This window comes from Drosophila virilis, chromosome 3 (genome assembly GCF_030788295.1).
Source record: "Drosophila virilis strain 15010-1051.87 chromosome 3, Dvir_AGI_RSII-ME, whole genome shotgun sequence".
Classification (NCBI taxonomy): Eukaryota; Metazoa; Arthropoda; class Insecta; order Diptera; family Drosophilidae; genus Drosophila; species Drosophila virilis.
In genome coordinates, this window is record NC_091545.1 from 20,998,189 (window position 1) to 21,020,421 (window position 22,233).

At 41.5% G+C, this 22,233-nt stretch overlaps 4 protein-coding genes across 9 annotated transcripts; 1 reads left to right on the forward strand and 3 right to left on the reverse strand.

Moving 5' to 3' along the window:
- Window positions 1-235: 235 nt before the first annotated feature.
- Window positions 236-8,133, reverse strand: LOC6624726 (uncharacterized). Of its 5 annotated transcripts, none has more exons than XM_015175025.3 (5): window positions 6,849-8,043; window positions 3,650-4,462; window positions 2,204-2,643; window positions 1,425-1,973; window positions 236-1,304 (listed from the first exon to the last, which is right to left on the reverse strand). In XM_015175025.3, the coding sequence occupies exons 1-5, from the start codon at window positions 7,792-7,794 to the stop codon at window positions 711-713; spliced, it is 3,342 nt and encodes a 1,113-aa protein (XP_015030511.1). In that variant the 5' UTR covers window positions 7,795-8,043; the 3' UTR covers window positions 236-710. The 5 variants fall into 5 exon arrangements, with proteins under 5 accessions (XP_015030511.1, XP_015030513.1, XP_015030512.1 ...); XM_015175027.3 differs by lacking the exon at window positions 6,849-8,043 and adding an exon at window positions 4,838-4,990; XM_015175026.3 differs by lacking the exon at window positions 6,849-8,043 and adding an exon at window positions 4,620-4,762.
- Window positions 8,134-8,323: 190 nt separating this feature from the next.
- ND-39 (NADH:ubiquinone oxidoreductase subunit 39) lies at window positions 8,324-10,004 on the reverse strand. The gene is made up of 4 exons (XM_002048071.4): window positions 9,821-10,004; window positions 9,270-9,723; window positions 8,847-9,212; window positions 8,324-8,779 (listed from the first exon to the last, which is right to left on the reverse strand). Exons 1-4 carry the CDS (start codon window positions 9,858-9,860, stop codon window positions 8,386-8,388), a joined length of 1,254 nt encoding a protein of 417 aa, XP_002048107.1. The 5' UTR covers window positions 9,861-10,004; the 3' UTR covers window positions 8,324-8,385.
- Window positions 10,005-11,126: 1,122 nt separating this feature from the next.
- Window positions 11,127-20,013, forward strand: ZnT77C (Zinc transporter 77C). The gene is made up of 4 exons (XM_002048072.4): window positions 11,127-11,405; window positions 16,060-16,279; window positions 18,109-18,832; window positions 19,033-20,013. The coding sequence occupies exons 2-4, from the start codon at window positions 16,091-16,093 to the stop codon at window positions 19,650-19,652; spliced, it is 1,533 nt and encodes a 510-aa protein (XP_002048108.1). The 5' UTR covers window positions 11,127-11,405; window positions 16,060-16,090; the 3' UTR covers window positions 19,653-20,013.
- On the reverse strand, window positions 19,988-22,114 carry isoQC (iso Glutaminyl cyclase). Of its 2 annotated transcripts, none has more exons than XM_015175024.3 (2): window positions 21,975-22,114; window positions 19,988-21,255 (listed from the first exon to the last, which is right to left on the reverse strand). In XM_015175024.3, exons 1-2 carry the CDS (start codon window positions 22,104-22,106, stop codon window positions 20,305-20,307), a joined length of 1,083 nt encoding a protein of 360 aa, XP_015030510.1. In that variant the 5' UTR covers window positions 22,107-22,114; the 3' UTR covers window positions 19,988-20,304. The 2 variants fall into 2 exon arrangements, with proteins under 2 accessions (XP_015030510.1, XP_002048109.1); XM_002048073.4 differs by lacking the exon at window positions 21,975-22,114 and adding an exon at window positions 21,338-21,732.
- Window positions 22,115-22,233: the final 119 nt, after the last annotated feature.

Sequence of the window (22,233 nt, forward strand, 5' to 3'; positions counted from 1 at the left end):
AGATTAGAAATATTTTGAATTTGTAATTATAACTATTTTTTGATACGATATGCAAGCACACATCTGTAAAGGATATATATTAGTAAATGCCAATACTTCCCTTTGACTGATCTTTAAGAGGCAGCAGGAAATAAAAGTGCACTTCGATATGGCAGCTTTATTAGTTGAGCCAGGTTTAGAAACTTTTTCGAAATGCTAAAAACGTTTAAATTAAATAACTCCGAATAAAAGTCAGTTTTTTAATTGTTTTTGCATAGCATTTAATTTGTATTAAGTAATAGTGACTAAATACTTAGGTGATTAACACAGTTTCGAAACTAATACATAGTAATATGGGTTAACGCTTTTACATATATCTGATAACTGCTGTCGGGTATGCTCAATAACACAGTTGATTTAAAACAATAATTCAATAATTGTTAAATTTTCTTTTTTGACAAATTAATGAAGCGATCGCCACGTGATCACCTTTGATTTCTTGCTATTCGACAGTCATTCCAATGTTGAATTTAGGCAAATCATTTGCCAAAATTAAGTACAGCACATGAGAGTATATATAACTATGTTTTATATAATTGTATATATATATATATATGGTTATCTAAAGATCATATAACTACTTTTGAGCCTGTTTCGTAGACATCCAGAGAGAAAGTGAAAAAAGTGTTTTGACTAAATTGATGTGCCACTGAATTGAGCCTCAGCCTGGGCTATTCCTTGCTAGCATTGGCTTCATTTTGTGCGGTGGGTGTGGGAGTGCTTCTGGATGCCAAGTCAGCCACATCCTCTGCGGCCACTGGCGGTGGCGTTGGTGTGCGCAATGCGCGTTCAAAATCGGCCACCAGCTCATCATCCTCGTGCCACTGCTGCAGTTCGTCCGGCTGCCAACTGTCCAGGGCCGCATCCACATCGTACTGCGGTGATTGCAGCGATTCACCCGTCACATCCACCAGACGCGTACGCAATCTATTCGATATTTGCTCCAGTTCCGTAAACTTGCGCTTGATGGCCTGGCCGAGCTGCAGATGGCGTAGCTCCAGCGATTGCTCAAACTGATCTATGGCACTGTCCACATTAGCAGGAACGGTGCCAGACTGCAGCGGCTGAACATGTACTTCCAGGCCGCCTGTGACACGCCCATTGAAATCGACAATGTTGTGCCAGCCGCTGGGAAATCCCTCGCTGCTGCTCCGACTAAGATTCAAGGCAGCAAAACCGATAATGGCATCCTCAAGGGGTGTCGGCTCTGTGCTTGTGCCTGCGCTTAGTGCTGTTTTCTTCCACACCTTCAGAATGAAGAGTTTCTGCATGTGGATTGAAACGGAAACGAAATTAGTGGGGCGCAGCCAACTTAACGGGTATGTAGTGCTGCCAGATCGATTGAAATGCAACAGAAATTTGAAATATTGAAATTCTCTACTCACATTGCTTAGATAATCGACGTCCACCTCCACTTGGAATTTGCTGTGCCATTGCGGAGACGTCGAATGCTCCACAATGGGCGTGGCATAGACCAAGCCCTCGTGCGACTTGTACGTCTGCGAATCGCAGCTCAACGCCTGAAAGGTCACATATGTGCTGGGCGGTTCGTTGGGCGGAAAACGTTTGGCCGCCGCCTGACGCTTGGCCTGCTTCTTGCCCGTTTTTCCGTAGCCCGGATTCAAGGGAAGTCCATCGGCGCCCACAATCTGCAAACTGAAGCTAAAATTATTGCTCGCAGTGGGAGCAATGGCAACGGTCTTTGGCAGAGTCGCTGCAGCTGGTGTGCCCAGCGCAGTCTGCAGCATGTCCAGCAGATCTGTGGTCCGTCGCAGCGGCTGCTGATTGTTATCCGTATCAAAGCCGCGCAGCTGCTTCAATTGTGCTATCTGCGACTCGCTGCCAATAGCCAGCAGCACTTTCAGCTCACCCAACTGGGCCTGGGTCTCGGGATGCACAATGGGCGTCCAGCCATCAATGGAAATGACAGGCAGCTGGTAATTGGGAGAGGAAAAGTGCGTGAGTAATTGCTTCAACCCGTTTTTGGGAAAATTAATGACTGGTTTAATTTACTCATTAAATAAGATGATTACGCTATCCATTTTTCAATTAGAAAATCTAACAAAACGTTTCTAGTCGGAATCGTCCGAATATGCAATACAAGGTTATCATTTCAAAGGAATTTATTGAGGAACAGGATATAGTTAGACAACTGCATGCTTACCTTGCCCTTGCAGAGATGATTGGTTATGGTTGCATCTCTGTAGGCAATATAGAATTGATGCAGTGGCAGATGCACCTGCCCACCCAGGGGTCTGAGCTCCAGGAGCAGCTGCTGACGCTCCACGCTATGCAGAAACTTCTCATCATTGATGATGGCGAACTGCTCCTGCAGCTGAAAAGCGCCATGTGGATTCATTTGGACGCTGAGCTGCTCTGACTGCCAGAAGGGCTGCAGCACCAGCTCCTTGCAGCCGTTGGCATCGTCAGCTGACAATTGTCGCGTCTCGCCGGCAAAAATGTAGCCGCGCAGCAGACGCACTTTGGTCGTCTCGGCCATGAAATTGACTATTTCCAGGGTAGCTTTGTTATTATTGTTAGCGGTTGGCGTCGGTGCTGCAACACCCTTTGAGTCACTGTTCTCACTGATATTATTGTTGTTGGCTGTAGACAGAAAGAGAGGGAGAGATCAACAACAAGATTCCGCAATAGAACGTATACTAGACTAGTTGCACCTTGAACTCTTGCCATGTGCTACAAAAAAAATCATGTATATAAACTGAATCAGCACTGATGGAACACATCGTTATCGCGTTCTACGTGGACCATTCAAATGGCTGACGGCATCGCTGTCGATGTCTATCAACGCAACAAGCGCATGTGGAACCGGGGGATCCATGTGCTCCTCGCGTGTGCCAAAACACAAAGAATTGAACTGAATGTGATACGAGTGCAGCGGATTCGGGATCGGGAAAGCGCAGCGGAATGAAAGCTATGAAAATGAGCAATCGTTAAGGTTAAAATTCTATTGATTGAATGAAAACCAACCCCATTTCTTTGCCCTTATTTTCTTAATAGAACCCATCCGGTAGTTACCCCGAATACACTTCGATTCTCCGAGTATGTTAACCATTTTCAAATCATAGATCACGAATCGCTCTTTGTAACAGTTATATGTTATATATAACAGTTATGGGTAAATAGCGCAGCTATTTAACAGTTTTCTGTTATGTGAAGCACACAGCGCCATCTACATAACTTTGACGAATTCTTTACCTTTCATTCCACTGTGCCGCAACTTAAAATGTATTGTTATAAATAAGCCAACAATAATATGAATATAAATAATTTCTATAGCTGTGGCAAATGGGGGAAATGAGGAAATGTTGAGGAATTAACATAAAAAGACGAGATATAATAGTTTTGTTTTGGTCTTTTGCAAATAAAATGAAAAATTTTATTGATTTTAACATGATGGGCAGCACTTTTATAACGGCAGCCAATAGATCAAAAAGCCGCAATAGCAGAAGAGCCATCATAATTGTGACGTCAGAGTGCAAATAGTTGTCGTAGCTGTTGTTGGTGTCGCTGTGATTGTGTAGTTGTTGTAGTTGGTGTTGTTGTTGCTTTTGTTGATTGCACCCAAGCGAATTTAGTCATATATATTCACCTGCGGCTGCTGCGCTGTGGTTGTTGTTATGCTTGTTGCTGTTGTTGTTGCTTTCAACGGGCGCCTCCCCATTGGCCAATGTCTTGAACAGCATCAACTGCTGATCGGCTCGCAAACTGATCTTGAGATACAAACTAGCTAAATGGAGATCGCGTCGCTGTATGGCAATACATTTGCACTGCTCCAGCAGTGATGCCTGATAGAGCTCGACCAGGGGCAAACGTCCCATGCCCAGCATCTCGTTGAGACAGGTGCCTGGTTCGCGCCACCAAATTGTAAAATGAATGCTGCCCATTTCCTTATCATTGTCCCCTGACGGCAATTGCACCTGACGCTGCTGTGTCTGACCGAAGCGTGTGCATTGGGTCAGACTTTGGAATTTCTCTGATTCGAATTGCATAATGTGAAACATGGGACCGCGCGGCACTGAGCTAATCAGTTCATCGGACAGCTGGCACTCGACAGTGAAAATGGGTCGCACTTCGCTCTGGAGCAGCTCCATGCGCTTGGTGCCCTCCGGCTGGAGCGTCAATGCCTCCAGGTGCAGCTGCACAGCGTTGACTTGCTTGAACAGCTCCGGTGTGGCCTGCTCTTGTGGTCCAGTGCCAGCTGGAAGCTCCTGTTCCGGCAGTTCCTGCTCCGGCCACAGTTGCTCCACTTTGTTAAGATGTTGCTGCTTCTTAAGCTGCTCCATTGTTGGCTCAGCTGCGGTAGCGAACAGCGCTACCAGATCGGCATCCAATTTTTTCATGGCCTCCATTAGCTCGACTTTAGCTGGCGCAGCAACTGCTGATGCGACTGACTTGACTGTACCTGAAATATTCAATATATTCGATTATTAGCTATAAATGGGTCGCTAGCGTGCAAGAAGATTCCAGAAGCATTACAATTTCTTTAATTTAGGAGGGGAGCGAACCCGTGTCCGATCGCCCCAACGTGGATTTCTAAAATGACAGCACAAACTGAGTACCTGCTGATATGATGCCGCCGTTGCCGTCTCCGTCGCCGGCAACAGTCGGCGTTAATCGCAGTTTATGCTTTGCTTGTACATTTCCGCACACACGCTTGTGCTCTCTTTAAAAGCGCTCTCTCGCTCTCGCGCGTAAGTGCAAAGGAAAGCTCACAGATGTTGTAATACTCTCAACTGCATATTGAGTTGGACTTATCAATTTTTTTTTTTTTACTTACATAACTATTTATCTATGCAATTATTCATTTAGTTATTTGAAACATATCAACAAATTTACATTCGCCGAAATTTAATTTTGTATTTTATAGTATTTCATGCAAATGAATTTTCATGTTCGTTCAAAAACCAACTAGATCTTTAGGCAACATTTTCAATAGTTTTCTGAATATCATTTTGAAAATTATATGTACGTAAATATTCAAACATAGATTCCAACTGCCCAAACCTCTCACTGCAACATATATACACTTTTCTAAAAGAGTACAGAAATACATATATCAAGTTTGGCAACCCTCATTGAATTCAATGCTAAAGAATTTCGCATATTTGGCTTGACATTGAAAAAGTTCAACGACAAATGGAAAATTTTACGTTCATTATGTATGTACATACATATGTCTATAATAAGTTGTAAGTTTTCGACCGCCGCATTTCTAGTAAAAATTGAAAGCTTTATAAAAAAAAAACATGATTAATATTAGCGACATTTTTCCCAATTTTTTATTTGTTATTTTTTGCATAGCAACGCAACGAGATAAGAGTTTCTAGGTTCAATGACATAACACTGTGCAGATTCTAGACGTAATCAGTTAATAGCCAGTCGTTTCGTAGCCCCTCAACTGAGCCTGATTAAAACCCATACAAATTCGCATAGAATTTGGCGTCAAAGGGCAATTGAGAAGTGAAAGCTAAAATGCTAGCCATGGGAGAAGGAAAATGGTTTATCAAGGCCTAGGCCTATTGATTACAGCTTTGTGCATGACAATGTACATACATACACACATACATATATATGTATGTCCATGGGATTAAGAATGCGACATAGTGTTTTTTATCAGTGTTGGCAAACAACTGTTTTTCTATCAGTCAGGGAGATAGCACTTTTGAAAACATATCCGCATTGTATTTGCATTTGGAAATCCAATACTCAGCTCGAAATCGAAACCAAATTACATTTAATATGCATGTATGCAATATCAAAACATTCTTAATCCATTCGCTTATGCTGCTGGGCTTTTCCGTCATTGGCCTTCAAAGCCTGACACGGAATATTTGTATTCTCTTTTATCAAAGAGAGTAGCACAGCCGGCAAGCTAGCGAAGACTGACACAACAAAAACAGGCGTGGAATAGAGCATAAAAGCATACAGTGAGATGAAGTTTCGTTGTGTGCGTGTCGCAGCTTTTGCTTTTGTACAGGAGCGAATTTGGCACTCATTGATTTGGGTTTGCTTTTGGTAATTATGAAAATACTCATGTTTATTTGGAATTCTAAAGATATACAAATAAGAGAGAAAGATAAGTTCATTTGTTCCAGTACAACCTATGCAGCGCCCTTTCCAGCGGCCTAACCCTTTAGCACTAACTGCGCTACTGTTTATCAGTTAAGCAATATTTACACATACGTCGCCTCTCAGTCTCTTTTCGTTAAGTAATTGGGTGTGTATGTGTATTTGTGAGAGAGCCTGCACGTGTTTTCTATATCACGCTATTTCTGGGATTTGTTTTTCCGTTTTCACTTCTTTATTCGTATTCTTGGAATTTCTTTGGATGACGCTCCGCAATGGAAAGTTTTGCGGCCGTTTAGTTGGCGAGAAATTGTCTGAAAACTAACAGACGCTGCAAAGCAAATGTTAAGCTATTTCAAGCACTGCAATTGTTGTTAATAAATTCAATTTGGCATTTAATTTAATTGCCAAGGCGAAGGCTAAACAAACAAACCATCGCGTCGCCTCTTACGTAAGTATCAACAAACTGTTAAAAGCTACTTTTTATAGACACATATGATATATGTATTTATATTTGGACCTATGCAAAAATATATATAAATAAATAACATGAAAATGCCGCACTAAACCAAAATAAACAGAATGTGTGCGTCGACAGAGACGAAGCGACGACAACGAACTCAGCAGCGTCATTACGGTAATAATCATAAGAGAGAGAGAGAGAGCGAGAGGGAGCACGCACTCACAAGGGAACAAAAAGCTTTGGTTGTAAGCGTACTCACCTGAAATGCGCTCACCCGGCTGCGTTTGAGAACAGTTGTTGATGGTCAACTGATGATCCTGTCGCAGCGCAGCTGGCAGCGACGTCGGCGGTGGCAGCGGCAATGGCGGCGGCACTGTTGCAGTTCCCACGCGAACGGCTTTATTGGCGCTGGCTGCGGCAGCGGCAAATAACATTTTAAAGCGCAATTGAATCTCACCGACTTTCAGCTGCTGTTGCTGTTGCACTTTACCCGACGTGCCACTACTCTCGACGTGACGATATAAAGCATAAATTTTGGTTTTATATACGAAATTGCAACCGTTGACGTTGTTTGCTGCGTATTTGCGCAGCAGCGGCGCCGACAGCGGCAAACGTGCTGCTCCTGATGCTGCTGCTGTGGGCGGCGGCGACGACTGCTGATCGTGGGCGTGGTCCTTGACGTCGCTATTGGCGACAAGCTTAATAAGCGGACACTCGCGCAAACAGTCTAAGAATAGCGCGAGGCTTTGGCTGCGCACACAATAACGTAACTTATTATGATACTGATGACGCCGATGATAATTATGCTGCTGCTGCTGATTCTTCTTCTTTAGTTGTTGACTTTGGCTGTGCCTTTTAATTTTATGCTTGTCCGCGCAGAGCTTTTTGATGCTGCTGCACGCGCCACAGCTGATGCTGACGCTTGCTGCTGTTTCCTTCTGCTCACCCCACCAGATGATTTCTGCTGTTACAGCACCAACACCCAACACCCCCGCACCGTGTTGGTACAATGACGAGGCTTTCGGTTTCCCAGGGCTTTCGTATAGGGACACTGACGTTTGCGCTTTGATCGATTTATCTGTTATGAAATTGATGCGGCTCGCTCCGATTTCACAGTATGACAATCTATGGTTCTTGGAAACGGTTAATTCTTTTGCATTGCAATATTTATTCACATTCGGTGGAAGTGTATATTCAGCTTTCATAATTGTCTACTTGCCATTTTTGTGTTAGCGCGCCGCATCACACACGAACAAACACCTTCACATACACACACACACACTTACACTAATATGCACACAACTACCGATTTGTGACTGAGCGCGTGCACTTTTTCACTTTGCCTAAAAGAAGTTGGCTCTTAAATCGAATTTTCAGCCGCTTGAGATGTGCGGATTTTCCGCGTCGCACAGCCTGCACAGCTTGCTTGTAAGGTTGAAGGAAAACTGCAAAAGCTTTTGCCGCTAGGAAATAAGAATTACCTCAAAAATGTTTGCAAGTGTTGCCTGCATCTGTCGAAATGTTGCTTTGTTTTGATTTTCTTTAGGGTTGCGCTGAATTTACGCGATCTGGCAGCACCATTCAAGTATTGCGTAATTTTGCCGCACAGCGGACAGTGTTGGTAGGCGTGCGAGCTTAAAGTTTTAAAAATAGTATTAAATCGCGCAGACACGGACAAATATTTAAAAGATCTATTTTTTTAGTTGTTTTAAACAAATTAGTTTTATTTATTCGTTTAATTTGTAGACAATTTATTTAAATTGATAAACACACTAAGATTTTCCAATTCACAACGTTTAGGCAAACAAGCGCAGCTCCTCGCCCGCTTCAATAGTTTTTGGCGGCGACGCCTCCTCAAACTCGCCCAACTCTGCATCATAGTACAAGGCAGCGCGATATGGACGCAGCTCCCAAGGCACCTGATCCTCCATATTTGTCAAGTGCACACCCAAATCTTCCAGCGTCGGCACTCCGGGCAGCACCTTATCGGTGATGGCTTCCCGCTCAACGCGATCTAGATGCAGTCCACCAATGGGTGCACCGGGGCAAATCAAGTTGGTGAGTTTAACCTTCAATTTGAAAGTGGGGTCCCAGCGCATATCGTAACGCTGATAGCCCCAACGCTTCTGGTCCTTGCGCATTAGGCGATGGAACCAGTCGACCAGCTCGCTCAGCTGATAGCGCTTGGGACTGCAAATTTAGATAAGTTGAATTAAAGAGTAAGCATAGAATTATATTAAGTGCGGACTGAGCTTACCCCACAGCCTGGTAAATGCGGCCAGCGGTGTCTGGGTCCTTTGCGGCATTGACAATGGCCTGTGCCACATCAGAAACGAATACGGGCTGCTTAACGGTGCGCTCACCGCTATGCCACAGTGGCATCGAGCGGAATTGACGACGCCAGATGTGTGCATAGTAACGCAAGAAGCGGTCCTCAGATCCATAGATATCGGCTGGACGTATTATCGTGGCATTGGGGAAGGCATCGCGCACCATCAACTCGCCCTCATACTTGCTCTTGAGCCACTGGCTGCCGCCCGAAATGTAATGCGCCTTGGGATTAGCCTCGGCGTTCAACGCGGATAGATGTATAAAACGCTCCACGCCGGCATCACGGCAAATGCTACAAACAGAAGAGATACAAAAATTAATTGAGTCCGGATATTGTTGAGCTGCTCACCTGGCCAGACGCGCTGCACCATTTACATTGACATCCTTGAACTTAAAGTTCTTAGTCTCATAGTCACGTCCCACCAAATTGATGACCACATTTGAGTGCTTGACGGCCTCCCGTATGGAGCGTGGATCTTCAAGATGATAGAAATGGAACAGCACCTGACCCAAATCGCCGCAAACTTTCAGCCGGTTCGCATCGGAATCATCACCGCGATAGGGCAGAATCATTTGTGTGCCCGACTTGCCCAGCTTGTTGCACACGTAGCGTCCCACAAAGCCGGTGGCACCAAACACGGTGGCGACAATGCCGTTGAAGCTGCTGCGTCCGCCTGTGCCGCGCTTCATGGCAGCCAGATTTGTGGTCTTCAACGGACGTGGCGCATCAGCATCTGGTGGAGCCGCGGCGGCACTATAGCTGCGCAGGCACACCACTCCCACGACACCGCTGCCGTGATGCTCTGCAAAATATTAATTAATATTAGGATCGGGAAAACTGCAACAGACATTACATAATTTTTGCGAGACACGCAAATAATGACTCGAAACGCTACTTACTCGCCAGCTGCATGTTCCTAGTTAGTACTATGGCAGCCATTATGCAGTGGCGCACTATATACCAACTAGCAAGAAATTAATTTGCAATTATTAAACTTTTTCCACACAGATTTCTAGTCTGCTGGTCGGAAGAATGAAAACACAGCCTTAGATGTCAGCAGCAGGCCAGTGTGACCAACTTTCTGACATCGAAATACCAAACTTAAAGTTGTAGTCGGTCGACTAATCGATGACAGTAGTAGACAGTGCTGCCAGATTGTATAAGTTGTATTAGTTTAAAGAATTCAAATTTTGCGGTTACTACCGATCATGCATTTATTTATTTATGCAAAACGTTTAGCAACAATGTGGTGCGACATTTATTTGTTTGTATACAAGTTCTTATAATATAATTTACCGAAATCGCTACCGAAATTGCTACTATGACCACACGTCTGTTTTATCTAATGTGCGTGTTTATTACATGTTCCATGCCGAATCGCCTTCGGTATGCCTCTGAAAGAATTCTTAAAACATTTGTTGAAAACATCAGTCAGTTGCTTTTCTACTGTCGTCGCGACTCTAATATCGTGTGCTAAAAGAAAAACGTACAAGCCGAATAAAGTTAAATATATACGGTGTTATTTACCTATGCAAACTTAGGTACATATACCTGCTGAGTTCCGACAGCAAACAGTGCGCTTATCGGCAGTGAATAGTCGATAAGAAGTACAATAAACCAACGAACTAAATATTTGAACTAAAATCTGACTACTTCAGCGCCCTAATAAGTTCGCTCCTGGCAACAAGCAGTGCTGTTGATAAACTAAAATATATGATAATAGTTGACGCCACTGAGATTACAAGATTAGCATATGTTTACAGTTTATGGCACTGTTTATATGAAAAATTCGTTTGTGTTTAGCCATAAGCATACTAACGATATGCTACACGTATAAACCCAAATCACCGCAAAGACAACATACATCAATTTGCTAGGCAGAGACAACGACCAGCCACAACCTGAACGCGCGTGTCCGCTCATGCGCTGCCTCTCTGCCCCGCAGTCTCTCTCTGTTCCTCTTTATGTTCGTCAAGTCCTCACTCTTATTCCCTATCTATTTGGCATTGTTCCACCCACTGATTAAGCCCGTCTACCTAACGCACGCACTCAACACCCTACACCCCCATACGTGTCGCTCTCTCTCGCTCTCTCTCTCTCTCTTTCTTGCTTGTCTGTGCTATGCTCTCACTTTCAATTCGGTTGCCTGCGTGATTTGTATTTATTTCGGTACATTTACTGCTTTCCATGCCATTATCATCATTGTTGTTGCGCCTGATCTGCGTTCGGGTTTGATGCCAGCGTTTCATTAGAGTTTGAGCCGCACAGCCGTGAACGTCGTCTGAGCGCATTCGGCAAATATTGCAATTAGCGGCCAACAGGTGTCGCCGCGTGTGTGTGAAAATTAACGCCCAAAAACAAATTTGAATTCCAAAATTACAAAAGAAAAAAAAAGAACTAAAATAAAATAGATTGTGTTAACGGTGCAAAAAATTATAAATCTAACGCAAATTGTGAAGTGCTAAAAATAGATATTTTATATTTGTACGTATCAAATTTGTGATTTTTATACAAACATAATTTAAGTATGTTCTCCCCATCCACGCGCTTCTATTTTTACGTACACCAATGTAGCTAAGGCATTTCAACTAGACATATGTACAATTTGTTTATAAATTTGCCTGGAACAAACTTTTTACCTAAGATCTATGAGCCTGTTGATAAGAGCCCAAAGAGTCTGGGGGCTTGTGCCTTGCAGCCGGCAAAACAAAAATATTCCATTTTCCCAAAATAAAACTGAAGATTTATCTGCGTATCTGTGTTATCGACAAAGTCAAGTGATTCGTTAGCAAATATGAATGGAATCATTTAGCGAGTGATTATTTCGGGGCGCGCTTGGTACCAAAAATACGAAAATGTATCAAAAATGTACACAGTAAAAATATAAATTCTGCGTCATTTAAAGAGTTCCCGAAATTAATGTTAATTCGCGTCCATATTTGTCTAGACTATAGTTTTATATATGTATGAGTGTGTGAGAGAGTGTGTGTGTGTGTGTGTGTGTGAGGGCCTCAAGTCAGCTGCGATTCAATGCAAATTATGAAACGGGCCTTGAAAAAATGGCCTCAAATCAACATTTAACTGTTATTTGTTTTATTGTTTATATTTAAATACTTTACAAATACTTTAGGAAAATTGAAAAACCTTATGCAATTTGTATAGACCAATTTAGTTGCACTCGCCAAGTCTCATTAACTGTAATTGAATAGCTATTTAGATAGGCAACTAATGAAATTGCCTCATTATAACGGATTCCAATGAATTGTTCAATTTATCAATTATGACAATTGCATATTTTATTACCCTTTTTATTTCACCGGAGAAAGTGATTGCAGGAGTAAATTTTTTTTATTGATAAAGGCGCAGATCTCACGTCGCAAGAGTTAAATTTAAGAAAGGTATTTCAATTTGATCAGTTATCAGTTATGGAGAAATGCACGAAATGTGTTTTACGGCTTGACAGGTGCAACAATTACAGATAAACAAAAGTATATATAATATATAAAACTTGGTAACCAAAGCTTGCAATGCAAGCTCAAGTCGAATGTATGAACTTTAGAAACTACTTGGCCATGCTGAATACGATATACCCTATAAAGTTGACTGCTTAGAACAAGTAACTCACTTTAGGGCCTGGCTTAAGTTTTAATTAGAAACTAGGCATTTGTAACAGTTAAAGGCTATTCGATATCAAGTAAATCTGTATACAAATTCAATACGATATATAAAATTCTGTTTAAAACAAGTAACCCAATTTAGGGGCCTCTAGACCATGCTGATTCCAGGCCTATCCAACAGCAACAGGCTAATATCGAGTTAATCTATATATAAACACAATACGATATATGCATGCACGTAGAGAGAGAACTACAATGGAGTTACACGAAAAGAAATAGCTCTAGTCACCAAATCAGAGCCTATTTTAAGCCCCTCTCTTAGAAGTTCCATATATAGATATGTGCTAGTAATTCGTTAGTCTGGTTGTGGGTAAGTCCACTTCCATAAATCTGTCTTCCAGAATTGCCACTTCAGCTGTCAATTAGATCAATAAAACGAGTCACTTCATCATTTCGTCAATTCGTGGCATTTTTAATGCACGGCTCAACGACATTTGTTTATTATATTTTTGCTCTTCTTCGATTTGGTTTTTGTTGTTGTTGTTATCTTGTGTGTGTGTGTGTGTGTGTGTGTGTACATGTTTTATTTTATCATTTGGTTTGTTTTCGTTAACTTTGTGTCGAAGCCAATGCTTGCATACAAATTTAATTTTTGTATTGGCAACAAACCGAATTCATAAAAACAGAAAAATAACAAAAAAAAAGTTTGAATTTTATTTGACAATTTTGAAAATCCTTCTACGTCGGTCCGTGGCCCGTTTGTTTATAGCTACGTATACAGCAATTTAATTGAACAATCGAGGGGTAACCCCTCCGTCCAGGAATGTTAACGCATTTAGTTGAATATTATATTGTATTTTGACCAGTTTGGACACGTCGACAAGGTCGAGTCGTTCACGCATCTGGAATTATAGATTGATAACATTAGTTTCATGGCACTGCGTTTTTTTTTTTTTTTAATTTTCTCTTCAATTCTATAAACATTTATTTACACTCGTGCTATATGCAATATTTTGCTTGCAATTAAGTTTTTAACTTGCCCTCTGGTATCTCTCAGTGGGGTTGTATGTGCCAATGCATTGGCTGTTATATCTTTGTATATAACTAATAATCCTTCTGTACGGACTTGCCGGTTTCGATAAGTGCTATTTAACGAACTAAGCTTTATAATTTCTTATATGGATACTATATAAAGATAATGTTATAAGCGACATTGTAAGTCTGCAAGAAGTAGTTCCTAGATCTACCTCTAGCTGCGGTTCTTGGCTTGATCCAGAAGCCCAAGTTTTGGTTCAAACTCTGCTATGTCACATATTTTCAGAAATGTTAATAAAAGTTTTGGTTCCTAAATATAACAAGATTTCATTTAAACAGCGTACAATTAACTTGCAAAGAGAGCGAAATAGTTAAATTCCAATTACTCGAAGCTGAGGCAAGCCTTAACAGATGTCGTACGTCTGCTACTAGTTTTACGTCCATGTATCACCTTTGTTATCGCAAACGAGCCCAATTGGAGCACTTTGCCGATACAGTAGCGCAGCAGACTCCCGGCCTGAGCCACAACCACCCACTCGGCTCGGATTGTGCTTTATTCAATGAGAATGAAATCTAATTGAGGAAATGAACGTTTAGCAGCCGCGGATCACGAGCACGGGCATGGGCAGTACACAAGTCAGCCAGTGTTTGGATACCACACATTTTTTTTGATCTAACTATAGTTTATTTTTTTTTAGCTTTTTTTTGGGGGGCTGTGTGAAATGTGGGTCTATGGCAGCCCGAGGCATTAGCTAACGCTTTGTAATCGATTTGTGAAATGGAAAAAACAATAGATCGGCAATGCCCAGATTGTACATTTTGATCTAAACAATTTGTTGTACACCCACATGAAGCGTTTAAAATGCAATCAGCTGCTTGGCCGTGACAGCTGAATGAGGTTGGGTTGTTAAATATAGGGATTACGAGGCAACCAGGCAGGTGCAGGTGCTTAGAATAACAAAATAGTTGCAAGACAGATAGTTCCTATTGGGGTAGCACTGAAGGTGTGTGGGCCTTAGTTAAGATATGGATCTACTGCAAGACTAACTCATCTTGATCCTTGGCTTGGCATGTGCTGTGAATAAGATTTTAGATAAAAATTCTGCAGATTTTTCTCCTTCGTTCTAGCCATTATTGTTGGACATTTACAATAAAAATTTCAGTTTAGACTTTTGTCTAATAATCTAATTTATTAGCATAAGACAAACTGCTAAAGAAAATTACATATTTTAAATCAAACTTGATATAAGGCTTCTAACTAGGCCTGTTGTCTCTAAAATAAAAAGGCTTAAAGATAGTTCGAAGAAATAAGTAGATATCTCAACGGGCTTAAACATGTCAAGACATGTGTTATTAAGCCTTGGATAAATTTGATATGATAACGAATTTGGCTCATTGTTTGTACTTAGAATCGGGTTTAACTATTTGAAATGCCTTATAAATATGTAGGCCCTAAAATGTCTAAACGATCACTTCATGGTTTATCCGATCAATTAAATTCGTATGTGACTGTTGTAATTATGGCCATCTGTGGAAGGGCTAACCTTGGGTTACACTTAAACGTATCCAATTGTCACGTAATGTTACGTCAATGTCAAGCCTGACAATCGGTCGGTTATTGGATGATTGGGTTCGTTTTTCATCTTCATTTGCATGCTAGGCAGGCGAAAAGGCCAGCCCAGCCATTCAGCGAACAGCTGGGGCGTTACCTGTGTTACCCACCTGCCCAAATCTGGAGCCTAGCCTTATGATTAACATATGCACATGCACACACACACCCTTACCTATCTAAATATATATAATAAAACGCAGTTCAATAGACATCTGAACTTGACACCGTTTGGCTTTATCGAGCTGCAATGTAAAATTAATCTCGACAATTGAGCATTGGGAATAATGATTGAAGTTTTATTGATGAGGCCAACTCAACTACAGACAGAATCTTAAAGCAGCAGAAAGCCCTTTACACATTTTTCAATCTAAATGATATAGTCATTAACCCCCTTGGCTATTTTGCTCAGCTTTCTGATTTTCTTCTTAACAAAAATCCTTTTATCGCTCAACTTGGAACTGCCTTTCTATGCGATTTTCATTTTACTTTGAATTTTCATCATATTTTTCATCGCTCTCTAGCTTTCTTATTCGCGGTCTTACAAACAATCTCTTTATCGCCTTTCTATGCGATTTTCATAACGAACCTTAAGTAAGTATTAAAAGGTTTCCTTGACACTTGCTTAAATTATTATCCAAATTATATTAATATCTTATGCAGTCGCTTCATTGCTAATTAGCAACACTTTTGTATCTGTTGTGGAGTAACTGCAAATTGCCATAGTCAATAAATTGATCTAGTTCCATGTGGCTCAAAGTTCGTTGACAGTTTTTGATTTACGCGATTTACAACCTCGTCACTTATTTCCGTACTGCTCCCCAGTTGATATAACTAATTCACATTATCTCTCTGCAATCTTCGATCTCCGTTGCAGTACTCAGACCCTGATTTAGGAGCCAGCAAACATGCCCATCAAAGAGGTCTTACAGCGCTGTCAGCCCATACCGCTCTACGTGGTACTGATCCTATCCGTGTGCTACTTTGTGCTCCAACTGGTCCTCAGCCATTTGACGCATGCATTGACACTCCTCATGGCTTCCTATCATATGTTGTGCAACATCTTGGCACTGGCCGGTTGCATTGTAACGATTAAGGTAAGTGGAACAACATTTTTTTGTTATATATATATATGTTTTTTTTTTTGCCTTCCTCTTTGAGGAAGCGAACAAGTTTTCCAGCCGCACTGATAGGCAAATCGGAATTTGAACACCTAAAAAAATATAATAATTTCAAAAAAAAAAAAAAAAAAAAAACAGAGAAACCTGATGCAGTGCATTGAACTGAGCATTTTTATGCGCGGCCGCTTGCAAACAGGTTTCATATTTGACTTGGTTTCAAATTTTGTTAATATTATTGATTTATGATTTTGATAAATAGCTCGTATTTGTGTGCCTGCAGCGACAGGATATCATGCTACATATTGTTGCAATCCGCCAAGTTATGATTAGATAAGATTGCTAAAAAAAATTAATATATATATATTATCATTTTAAGAGGCCTACGACAGAAATGTCTGTGCTTTGGCCAGGTTTGTCTGGCCTGCGTGGGCGTTTAGCGCTATCAGTAAATTGTACATTAATTATGCCCCCCCCCCCCCCCTAGTACAAAGGCAGATAGTTGCTGTTGTTAACAGCTTGTTTAGTTAACTGTGCTAAAATAGCTGGCAAAGTAATTAAGATGTGTTTGACAGGGATTATGATAAGCTTATTCTCTGATAAACAGAAAATGCTGCAACTGATAAATGAATTGGTTTTAACCCATTCTCGACACTTTTCAACTTCTAGCTACGCCAGATCCCATAATAATATGTACTTTCATGACAAAAATCCAATTCTCTATACGTTTTCAATTTCTGGCTGTCCCAGATCTGATTATATTTATGTATATTCATGACAGTTCCAATTTGCCATGCATCTGATTTACCCTCGAGGCTCGTGTATTTAACCAAATATGAAATACTTATGCAAATTTATGAATTAAATCAAACAGAAATATTTTGAATGAGTGCTAAACTTTGCAAATTCATGTGGACCATATTTGTGCCAAGCACGTTTCACAATTAGAGAAAACAAAAAGAAAAAACCAAATACCGCTAAAACAAAGGTAAAAATTTTGAGCCTACGCAAAACTTGTGGCCAAAAACCACGCAGCGAACCAGATATCGTAAGCTTTATAAGCCAAAAAAAAAAAAAAACTAAAATATACCGCCAAAAACAGTTGGCTCGCAATGTGCGAGAAATGAGTGAAACGACTAGCTTCAAGCTGTGGACTTATATAATTGCTAGACAGACAGAGAGACAGACAGACAGACCTTTGGCTGAGTTAGGCGAAGCGTGAAAATAGTTGACAACAATTTGGTGGCATGGTAATTAAACAAGTGCCGTACCTAATGAACTGATAGACAGTGCTTTAGGTCTTATTTTTGGTAAATAATTTATCGAGCAAGTCATGCTGACAGCTTTCAAATTTATGCAGTGATTCCTTCTAAACCTGGAACCGAATTCCTTTCAATTTTGCCAAAGATCTCAGTACCATATAGCGATATGATCATTCAGACAATACTTAAGTTTTCTATATAAATGGAGCTTTATTTAAAGTCCTACAGAGTTCGTTGGAATTTCATTTGAAAAGCTTAAAGCTTCAACAAGGAGAACCTTTAGCTTTTTATTTAGCTTTAACTCGTTTCGTAGTTAAGTCTCAAATCATTTCTAAACCTTTTCAAAATAAATCATAGATAAATATTCTTTTTAGATAGAGCTTTAATACTAATTTTACTTAACACTCAGTATTTCAAACTTAAAACTAAACTTGTATAGCTGGGTAGCTTAAAGCTTTCAGAATTCACCAATTTTACAACCTAAAGTCCTTTTCCAAAAAAAGAAAATTAAACTCTGTCTTATGCTGTTTTCTTCTCTCTAAACAGCACAGCAAACGAAATGAGACGGAACCAACAGCACCCAAAGCCGCGCCCATCTTGGGTAATGGCACTACGGATGAAAAGACAGCCGTGGTGCTCACGCTGAGCGAGACTGAAGAGCAGCAGTTGGCCAAGCGTGAGTCGCGGGAGCAAAAGCTGCGCAATACCTTTGGCTGGGCACGCATCGATATACTCACCATGCTGATTGTGTTCATCATATTGGCCTCGTTGTCCTTCTCGCTTATTGTGGAGGCGCTGCAGACGTTGGTGCACATCGATCATCAGGATACGATGCACTTGCCCATTCACGTTATGATGCTGGGCTGTGTGGGTCTTGTATTGAATGGCCTCACCTACTTGCTGATAGGTGGCTACACTTTGCATCAGGGCAGCTTTCTGCATTTGACGCCAGGTGGCGATGTTGTACTGGAGCGTTCCATCTCCAGTCATTCCGATTTGGCACTGAAGCCCATGCAGCGCACACTGAGCAAGTCGCGCAATGATCGTCAGCTGCGCCAGGATCTGGAGGCGGAGGTGGGCAACATTTACTTCACGACCAAGCGACAGGGCGCTGTGGAGATGCTGCGCGATGTGTCCAGCACGCTGTTTGTCATTGTCTGTGCGGCCATTGTCTATGTGGCCGAAGATGAGGAGCATACGGCCAAGTTTATTGATCCAGTTTTGTCCATATTCTCTTGTGTGCTATTGGTCTCACTGAGTTATCCATACAGTAAGTATAACATGTTTAGCTCTGGTGTAGAAATTGGGAAACTGTCATCCTTTAGTTTACATATAACAGTATAACATTTATAGCACATATTGCTATATAACATAATATCATTTAACAGTACTCAAAATTTATAACAGCATCAAGGCTTAACAGTCGAGGCATAACAGCAAAATGTTAACTTATCTCTTCTCTAATTACAGTGAAAGAATCTTGCCTTATTTTACTGCAAACGATACCCGGCTCCATTGATCTGGAGATCTTTGAGAAGACGCTGGTTAACAAATTTCCGGAGATCGTTAGCTATCACGATCTGCATATTTGGCAGCTGGCCGCGCACAGCTATGTGGCCACCATACACATCCAGTTCCAGAATCCCAAGCTCTATCTGAAAATTATCGAGCAAGTGCGTGCCTACTTTCATGAGCAGGGCATTACGGCGGTAACCATACAGCCCGAATTCTATCCAGCAACCAATAAGAATGCCTCCGCATCGCTGGAATGCCTAATGCAGTGTCAGGCAGCCGAGTGCATTGAGAAAGTTTGCTGCCGCGATTCACGCAGCGACTTGCGGGAGGTAAGCGGGAGTCCGGATGGTAGCAAGACGATCTCAAGCCCGTCCACGACCAAGTCTTGCGCAGAACTGAGCACCGTTATTGTGGAAAAACCCAAGGAGTTGAGCGTAGCGCAGCTTTTAAGAGGTCAACAAGAGGAACAGAAGGTGCAGAAGGAGGAGGAGTTGACGCAGTCGCCGTTGGCCTCGTCTCCGTCGAGCATATCCCTGCCGGCTGAGGCGACAAGCACGGACAACAAATGCTGTTGATCGTCCACTAGCTTTAGGTTATTGTATTAGTACAGCGATTTTACGATTTTAGTTAGTATCTAAGCTTATTTTTAACAACTGCTACTGCAGCTATGCTATACGCTCAGGCTGATAACTAAAGATTTGCATTTGTTATCGAAATCTTTAGAACCAAAGATCTGCATGTGCGGGTGTTAAGTTGGCCCATATAATTTGATATATAGCATAATTTCAGTATTTGCCATATAATTTGACTAGCTAACATTTTAACGTGAGACGCTTAACTAGTTTTAACAAGTTAATAGCTAGCTTGTAAGTCTTATATGTATAATAAGATATAGTTAAGCAAATAAATGTTGAGTTTAGATCGATTTATTATATACACATTTAAATTTAACATTTTCTAAATATTTATAAAAATAATATTTCTAGATTGGTTTAAGTGTTTCGAACGCATTTGCGTCAACAAGTTAGTCAGTTTTACATATAAATTAATTGTATACACACAACACAATGGAACGAGGTCCACAAACTATATACACACATATAAACACACACGTTCCATATAATAATAGGTAAACAATTAACATTTCCATTGTATTATTTGCCACAGCAACGATACCGCGTATCAGACAGGTCAGGATGATAAGGCTTTCCATAGTTGTGAGGGATTTCATGCTGCTTTTGTGCCACCCAACAGATACTCCAGTGTAAAGAGCCGTATAATCAGCGCTAAATTGTTTGTGGTCGCATAATCGATCACACCTTCGTTATCATCTGTTGTGTGCCACACACTGGGAAATGGCATTGGTATTAGATGAAGAATGGGCACGTTGCGTCGCAGAAACGGTATGTGATCGTCCTCCACCTGGCTGTTCCTCAAGGCTTGAGGCTGAAAGTAGCGTGAAGGATCACGTCGTGCAACGCCGCTGTTCACATAACGCTCGAATAGATGCTGCTCTGACAGACGTGTTTCCAGATCCGCCATACGCATATACCACTGCTCGGTGTTGGAAAAGAAGCTATAGAAGGCGGGATCTGGTGCGCCCAGCAAATCGAGCAGCACCAGCATATCGATGCGATCCAATTTGCCCTCCTTCTGCCAGAGCTTTGCCAAATGCCGGGCACCATATATAGAATCCTTGGGACCCCATTCCTCGAACGCCTCCTCTCCATCGAAAAACAGCAGCATAAGACTCAGCTTAGAGCTCTGCAGTGGTTTCAGCTGTTCCTGCAGCACCTTCGCCAGATTCAAGAGCATGGCACAGGGCACAGCCGAGTCGGTGGCGCCCACAAATTCCTCACCACCCGGCATATACTTGCTATCATAGTGACAGGCCAGCACCAAGTAACGCTCGGCGTTCGGATTCAGTGTCGCAATTATGTTGGTAAAATGCAACGCGCCCAAAATGGGAGCGTTATCGTGAAAACCGTTCAGCTCCACATGCCAGTCCAGATCGCGTAGACTCTGCACAATATACTGACGCACAATTCCGTGATTTGGCGTGCCCACAACTCGAGGTATAAGTATATTTTTAATTGCTTCACGCAGATGTTGTTTGTCCGACAGGTTGCTATACTCCAAAAATTGACCATCGGACAGCTGGCTGGGATTGTACACGGTCTGAAACAGTTGAAAAATAAATAAAATATATGCGACTATCAGGCACACAGGCAGGTGTTAGGATTGCGGTTGCAGCTGCTACCTTGTTGCGGCCCACCAAATAATCTGATGATGATGTGGCTGTGGTTGACCTCGTGACCAGTGTGGCGATTAAAGCCGTATGCACGCATATGGGCCATAAATATTGTGGCACTCTTTGCAGCTGCAACATATTTACGACTGATACGTGTCTAATGCTGCGTTGTTTGTTTGTGTGTACAGGTGGTTGCAGACGCGGATTTGTTTGTGTCACTGTACTAGATAGATGTGCGTGTGCATATGTTTTGTCTTATTTACAGTCAGTTGTGAAGTGGAGTCGTTCAAATTCATATTAATACTAATGTTTTAGCATTTTTCATAAATAACGTTAACTAAAAGGGCCCAAAAAAACGGACGCAAACAAAAACAACATTGGCGTTGCCACATCGCGTTTGCCCAACTAACAGTTGAAGTAGCTATTCACATGACCAATTTACAAATTCACCTCGGCTGTTAACATAAACCATCGCTCATCTCTAGCGGGAATCAGTCGTTTAATTTATCTACAATTTCTAAATGAAATAAACTGTTAGTCAATTTTAAGTGTACTAAGGCCAACTAATTTAAATGGCCAAACCAAACAGCAATAAATATCGTATGCTTTTTAATGTTACCAGCTGGCAGTTGGAACCGTTACTCACCACATCGCTTAGCTCAAACTTAACGCCTAAATTGTAAATATATTTGGTTTGTTTTGGCAGCAGTTTCTTAATAGCATTAATCCAACCATATTTGCGCACAATATTCTTGCTCCAGCCGTATAAAGCACGCATTTCCCTTTAAATATTTATTTTTAATACACCAATTTTGTTACAAATCACTGACAGCAATTGAATGGACAGATCCAAAAAGACTTACAACGTGTAGAGAGCGTGTTTTGTTATCGAAAATTATGCAATT